At 66.6% G+C, this 6600-nt stretch overlaps 1 protein-coding gene across 1 annotated transcript; it reads right to left on the reverse strand.

The window, feature by feature from the left end:
• Nucleotides 1-1570: 1570 nt before the first annotated feature.
• PI4K2A (phosphatidylinositol 4-kinase type 2 alpha) lies at nt 1571-6599 on the reverse strand (the record flags this gene model as incomplete). Its single annotated transcript, XM_026050663.1, has 9 exons — nt 1571-1786; nt 1931-1990; nt 2241-2374; nt 2646-2745; nt 3157-3218; nt 3629-3782; nt 3866-3997; nt 4243-4443; nt 6492-6599. Coding segments are annotated over 9 exons (1113 nt in total), but the record flags the coding sequence as incomplete, so codon positions are not given.
• Between the last annotated feature and the right edge of the window lies 1 nt (nt 6600).

A 6600-nucleotide genomic window follows, 5' to 3' on the forward strand; every position in this document is an offset into this window, starting at 1 on the left:
TGCGGCCGCCGGCGGTAGGTGCGGGCTGGGGCCGGGCCGGGGCTCGCGGCCGGGCCCCGCCGCCTTCAGCCGCCTCTTCCCGCAGGAGCGGCGCGGAGGAGCCGGGGAGCAGCCCCGGGCCCGCGGCGGAGCAGCACGGAGCCGCCTTTGCCTGCCCCACGCCGGGGCTGCCCCACGAGGGCACCTCGCAGAGCAGCGAGGGYCCGGGCTGGGCCCCCCAGGACACTAAGGTGCTGGACGAGGCTGAGACTGTTAATTAAAGGTGGAAGGTCGGGGCTGGGTGAAGCTCTGCTGCACCCCAGGCACCCAGAGCCCTGTGCCAGCCCTGACCCGGGCTCAGCGCCCTGCTCCCAGGGAGAGGGGCAGGAGGCGAGCAGAAGAGCAGCTCTGTTATTCAGAGGGTCGCATGGTTTAAATACATTACATACATTTCTACAGTGCATTGGAACGATACATTTCGGGTCAGATGGAGGTGCAGCCCGGCCAGGCCCAGGGGGCTTCTTCCCCCCACCCCATGCTTGTAGCATCCCCCACCCCAGCCCTGAGCCCCTGCACCTCCCCTGAGACCACCGAGCTGCCCTCCCGCTCGGGCCCAAGCAGCAGCGCCCCAGCCGGCCCCAACCCCCAGCACAGGCACCCAGGCCCTCCACGGCCCCTGCGGCAGGGAAAGCCGCAGCTCCAGGCAAGCGGATGCAGGCAGCAGCCCGGGCAGCAGCTTAGAGAGCAGCTCAGCAGCTCCCCTGCTTGCGCGAAGCCCCGGGGAGCGTCAGCGCTGCRACAGGGAGCCCAAGAGCCCCTCATGCTCCTGGAGCGGTGCCTCTGCTGCGGCTCCCGCTCCCCACCCACGAAGAGCAGCTCCAGCCCCTGCTATGCTCAAGGGCACCGAGAKTGAGATGAGGCCGGGGCTGCGGCAGCCACGGAGCTGGCAGGGAGCGGCGGGGGGGAAGCCAAGCGAGAGGAGCCACAGGACAGGCCTGGGAGCAGGGACAGGACCGGCCAGCGCGGGGCTGCTTGCCCATGTCCTGCCCGGGCCAGGCGAGCTCCTGGGGGCTAGGGCACTGCCCAGAGCGGCCCGCTCCTCAGCAGGACCAGCAAGCACCTCGTCCCCCTCGTGTCCCCCTGCAGCCCAGGACCAGGCAGCCCTCGTCCCGCTCCCCAGCCCCAGCCAGAGAACAGCCGTTCATGACGGTCCCCACCGCCCACGGCGGGCAGGGACTCCCCTGAGGAAAGCAGCGTGCACGGGGTGGGGGCAGAGGAGAGGGCCAAGCAGAGCACCCTTRGAGCGGGCAGTGCAGGGACACCCCTCCCCAGCCATCCCGGCSTGGGAGCTGGCAGCAGGCAGAGCAGGGAAGAGGAGGACGGGCAGCGGGCACAAAAGGCAGGACGGATCCCGGATGCTCCCAGGGCAAGCGGCCATGCTCGGAACTGCACGCGGACCCGGGGCCCATTGCACCGGGGCCTGCAGCCGCTCTCTGCCCCTGCCCGGGGCCGTGCCCGGCCAGCCTCGCTGCTCCACGGGTGCTCCGGCCCCGGCGCTCGCCCCTCGCGGCCGGCGCGGCCTGGCCGTGGCAGCAGCAGGCGGCCGGCTCCTCGCGGAGCGCTAGTCCGAGCCCTCGGCTCCCAGCTACCACCAAGAGAAGAAGGGCTTGCGGCTCTGGAAGCTCTGCGTGTAGGACTCGCTGGCCGTGCGCTGGTGGGAACGCGCCGTCTCCACGATCACGGGCGGCATCTGCACGAGGTGCAGGGGGCTCTTCCCGTCTTTCAGCGCTTGAGTTAGGTTCAGGATCTGCACAACAGAGGGAAGCCCGGGCTGCCTCTCTGAGGTGACAGAGGGCAAAGCAGCAGCAAGCTGCCCCCTCAACACCCTTTTCAGGCACACAGACAAGGCTCCATGGCCTCGCTCATCTGCCTCCCCGGACACACAGCTTACCTGGCCTCTCATGACAGCAATCTGCTTGTGAAACTGCCCCCTGTCAAAGCCTGGGTCTTTCTGCAAGAGATAGCAATGAACGGTGGGATCCTCCCTCTGCCACATACCTTTTAAGAGAGGTCTGTTCTCTTCTGCCCCATGGGCTTCTTGCTTCTCCCCACACTCTATTTTCAGCTCATGGCAGAGAGATAACCCAGGCAACTTAAAAGGAACCTGGATGCCTCTCTGTCCCACAGCCTTTAGAGGGAGCTCCTCAACACGACCCTTGCTCCTCCTCCTTCCAAGCCAACCWCACCCGATCTCAGCTCACCTTGAAAAGCTCATACAGGTCTTCCTCCAGGTCCTTGACAAAGTTGGGGTCTGAAATCTTGGGAAGAATCAGGTCCTTTATCTCTTGTGAAAAGGGAATTTTGGCCTGGGGTAGCCATGCCCAGTAGAAAGGATCTGCAGAAGGAAGCAGAATACGCTAGAGCCCGGTACAGCCCAGTAAGATGAAGGCACCTTGTGTTCCTGGTGCCAAATAATTTGCCTGGGGCTCAGGGCCCAGCACCCATCTCCTACTACAGCCCCTACTGTATGAACACCCAGCACCCAAAAGGTTTGTGGAGGGTCGCCCCAGCCACCTCCCCTCTGCAGACCTTCACATGCCCCATGGCCACACAGTGCAGAGCTGAGCGGCACCCCAGGGTGCCTGAGCACAGCCCAAGGGACTCACATGCTCTCCAGGAGTCTGGGTGTTTCAGGGGAAAAGCCAAACCGTTGTCTATAGCTGCCAGCTTGATAATGGGCTCTTTCACCACCACCCAGTCGCTGTCCTGGAAGAAAGAGGAACACAGGTCRCAAGAGAGACCCCAACAGGGACAGTCCCCCTCCTGCACCCCCCAGCTCTGCTGCCAGGCTCTTAGACCCCATTGGCACAGGCATGGCAGCCTCCCACCCACAGCACATGGACAGATGCAAGGGCAGCTGCTGCCTCCTCCATGTGGGGAGCAGCCTCAAGGCAGGATGCAGTAAGCAACACACGAGCTCCAGCTTCTCCCACAGACCCCAGCTGCAGCCCCACCGACCCTCACTAGCCACAAGGCACCAGCACAGAGGGCCCAAGAGGCCACACCAGGCCTCCACGTGCTCCTAAGCCCAAGCTGGATGGCAAATGCCCTGCCTGTTTGCCGGGCTGCAAGCAGCAGACGAGCCCTGCGAGCCGCTGCCCAGGAAGGGCCACTCACCCGCACGCCCGCGCTGTCCAAGGGACAGTCGTACTTGATGAGCCAGTTGTCATTGCCTCGATCTGCACGGAGAGAGAACCGGGCACGTGAGCACGGGGGCYGCCTGCTCCAGCCCCAGCCCTTCCAGGCCAGGATGGGCTGAGGAGGCCCCAGCGCGAGCTGAAGCCCTGCAGCACAGGCAGCGGCTTTGTGCAGGGTCCCTGGGTGACCTGGGACTCAGGAAGCTGGCAAACCTCCGCCCCAGCACCGGGGTGGATCCCAGGCTGGCCTCCAGGCCTCCCAGAATAGAGGCCAGCAGCCAGAGCGTGGCCATGCCCATGGGTAGCCACAGGATCTGTGCTCCATCCCGGAGCAGCTGCCATTTGGCAGCATCCAAGTGCTGTTGATGGGAATTCAGGTGCCGGGCAGAGCTGCCAAGCTCCTGCCCACATCCCTTCCCTCCCGCGGGCGGGAGGGCAGGCAGCGGCCCTACCTGTGTTCCGGATGATGTAGTCGAGCACCACCAGGCGCTCGAACTGCAGCAGCAGCTGCCGGTTGGTGTTCTCGGGCAGCGGCTCGGCTTCGAAGCGCCGCAGCCAGTAGTCGGCATCCTTGTAGCCTTCCACGAAGAGCTGGAAGGAGCCCACCTGAAGCAAGGACGGGGGGGTCACGGAGGGCAGCAGCCCAGGGAGAGGCAGCGACAGGCACGTGCGCAGCCTGGGAGCTCTACCTTGGGCGGCAGGCCTATGCGGTTGAAGCGCTGGCCGACTTTGGGCACCTTCTCCAGGGCCAGCCTCTTCCCTCGAGACTTCACTCTGTCAATGGCACTGTAGTTAAAGGTCTCACTGGCCAGATACACCACCTGAGGAGACACGAGTGCACCAGTCGGCACCAAGGCCTCACCGATAAAACCAAGACACAGCCTTCCCACAGCTCTGTGGGAAGCAGCAGGCTCCGCAGAGGGACCTAAGCAGGAGCAGCCACAGATCAGGACCTCAGCGAAATATCTCCAAGGTTAATATCTCCAAGTGCCACAGACAAGGCTCCAGCACAGCCAGACAGGATAAGAGCATCCCTGGAAGAGGAGCCCCGCAGCAGCTCCCTCACCTTTGTGCGGGGAACGATGCTGAGTTCCAGTTTCTGGTCCACGAGGCTGGCACCCGCCTCCGACAGGTAGCCCTGGTTGAGCACGAGGCAGTCTCTTCCGAAGCAGCAGGGGCAGCACAACTTCTGCAGCCACTTGGTCCACTTGGGGTTCAGCTGCCCGTAYGGCTCCTCGTTTTTGGGCTTGAAGACGCCAATGATTTTCTGAGGAAAAGAAAAAGAAAACAAAAATAGAGAAGAGCTGCCTCTCAAGGCAGTCACTGCTGAGTCAGGACCCTTGGCCTGAGCTGGGGCACTGACTCTTCCTTCAGCCTGGGTCATTCTGCAGGCACCCACTGCCAGCCCTGGCTCGGCTCCCAGCAGTGCTGCCCACACTCACAGTCAGAAAGGGGACCTAGAGCACCTTCTTGCCAGGGCAATGACAGTGTGTGTGCCCAGGGAGGCCCCACGGCTCCCAGGTGGGAGGCARGGGCCAGGAAGGATCCTTGTCCAGCCAATACCCCGTCCCACTAGAGCAGAGCACTGCCCAAAGACCTTCGGATCTGGCTTGGGTACCCAGAAACTCCTCTCCCCATTCCCCACGCCCAGGGATGCCACTGACAGAGCTGGCCCCCAGCACGGTAAATATTCCAGCCCCAGTCCGGTGACCTTTGGATGCCTGGGAAGAGCTACTGCTCCCAGCTGCCCCCTMCCTCCGTGCGGGAGGAGGGCAGCGAGACACAGATCCTCGCTGGGGCTCCCATGTCCATTGCACAGAGCCGGCCTCAGCCTGCTCAGCAGCGAGACGCCCGAGGGAGCCAAGCCCTGAGCTGCAGGGCCCGGGGAGGGGCAGCACAGGGGCCTGGCTCGCCGCGGGCAGGAGGGCACAGGCTCTGCCCGAGGACAGCGCCTGGTGCCAGCAGCACCCGCAGCCCCTCATTCACTGACCCCACAGCGGGGACGTGGCGAGAGCAGCGCCGTGGCGAGCGCGAGGCTGCGTGGGGGGCACCGCATGGGCCCCAGGCCCAGCCTCCTGCGTGGGTGGCCAGCCGGGCAGGGCTGCCAGCCCCTGCGAGGGGCCGAGCGGCAGCTCCTGCTCCCACCGCGCAGCAGGGTGACTCAGCAGCGCACGTGACGGCCCCAGGGCTGCCGCCGGCCTGCCCCGAGAGGTGGCACTTCCCCAAGCCCAGCTCCCATCACCACGCAGGAGTGGGACATCAGGCCCAGCACCTCGGCACCTCCTCCCCAGGGCGACAGCAGCATGTGCCAGGGGCCTGATGCCAACCTGGAGCGAGCGGAGCAAGACTTGGGCTCCGGCGAAGCGGGAGGGAAAGGGCTCGAGGGAGCAGTGGCGCTCGAGTGTCCATCGATGGCACAGAGCAAGCCACGAGCTGGGGAGCAGGCGGGAAGGCAGCCGCCCCGGTACCCCCACATGAGGGCACAGGGCAGCCCGCGTGGGCTGGACCTGCGCCCGCAACAGGCCGCGGCAGCAGAGAGCACTGCGCCCGGGGGAGCAAGTCCGGCGGGGCAGGGACAGTCCTGCAGCACRGCCCCCGTTCAGGCCTGCACGGGGGCACGTGGGGACGGAGCTCGCTCTGAGCAGCGCGGAGCGGCACAAGGAGCTCAGCTGCAGCAGAGCAGGGGGAGCCAAAGCAGCCCGCAGGCCTGGCTGGCACTGGGGTAACCTCGAGCACCAGGGCTGCAGGGAGCCCTCAGCCTCCCGGGGAGAAGCCACACGAGAGCTGCAAGTCCCAACATCGGCACCTTCCAGCCTGCCCATCACAGCACCCCCTCGCACGGCCCCGCTCCGCGGCCCCAGGCAGCTCCGGAGCCGGACAGGCCGCCCTCGCAGCACGAGCTGCCGGGGGCCCAGCCCGGACCAGGCCAACCTTGGCTCCTGCACCCTCTCCCCGAGGCCTGGCCTCCTCCCCACCACCCTWGAGCCGTGGGGCAGGGCTCCCAGGCGCCCCACCAGCGCCAGGCACCCGTGGGTGACAGGAGCAGCCAAGGGGAGCAAGGAGGGAGCCCCACACGCCGCGTGGCCCCGCAGAGCATCCCTGCCCGCGAGCCCCACGAGGGCAGGAGACCCACAGGCCGCGCAGGCCCAGCCCTGCTCGCGGGGAGGGCGCCGCGGCCGGCGCGCGGGTCACGAGGCAGCGCGCCCCGTGCCGCCCACACGGGCCGGCCGTGACCGAGCCGCCCGCGGGAGAACCGGCCCGGCTGGGCCCCTGGGAGGGGAGCGGGAGGCCCGCGGAGGCGGCGGCCGCGCTCACCCCCTGCGGGTCCTTCACGAAGTAGCTGCCGCTGGAGCCCTGCGAGATGCGCTCGGGGAAGATGCCGCGCTCGCTGGCCAGCTCGGCGCGCCGCACCACCTCGGCGAAC

This window comes from Nothoprocta perdicaria, unplaced genomic scaffold (genome assembly GCF_003342845.1).
Source record: "Nothoprocta perdicaria isolate Ctin4 unplaced genomic scaffold, notPer1 scaffold_7, whole genome shotgun sequence".
In the NCBI taxonomy this organism is placed as follows: domain Eukaryota; kingdom Metazoa; phylum Chordata; class Aves; order Tinamiformes; family Tinamidae; genus Nothoprocta; species Nothoprocta perdicaria.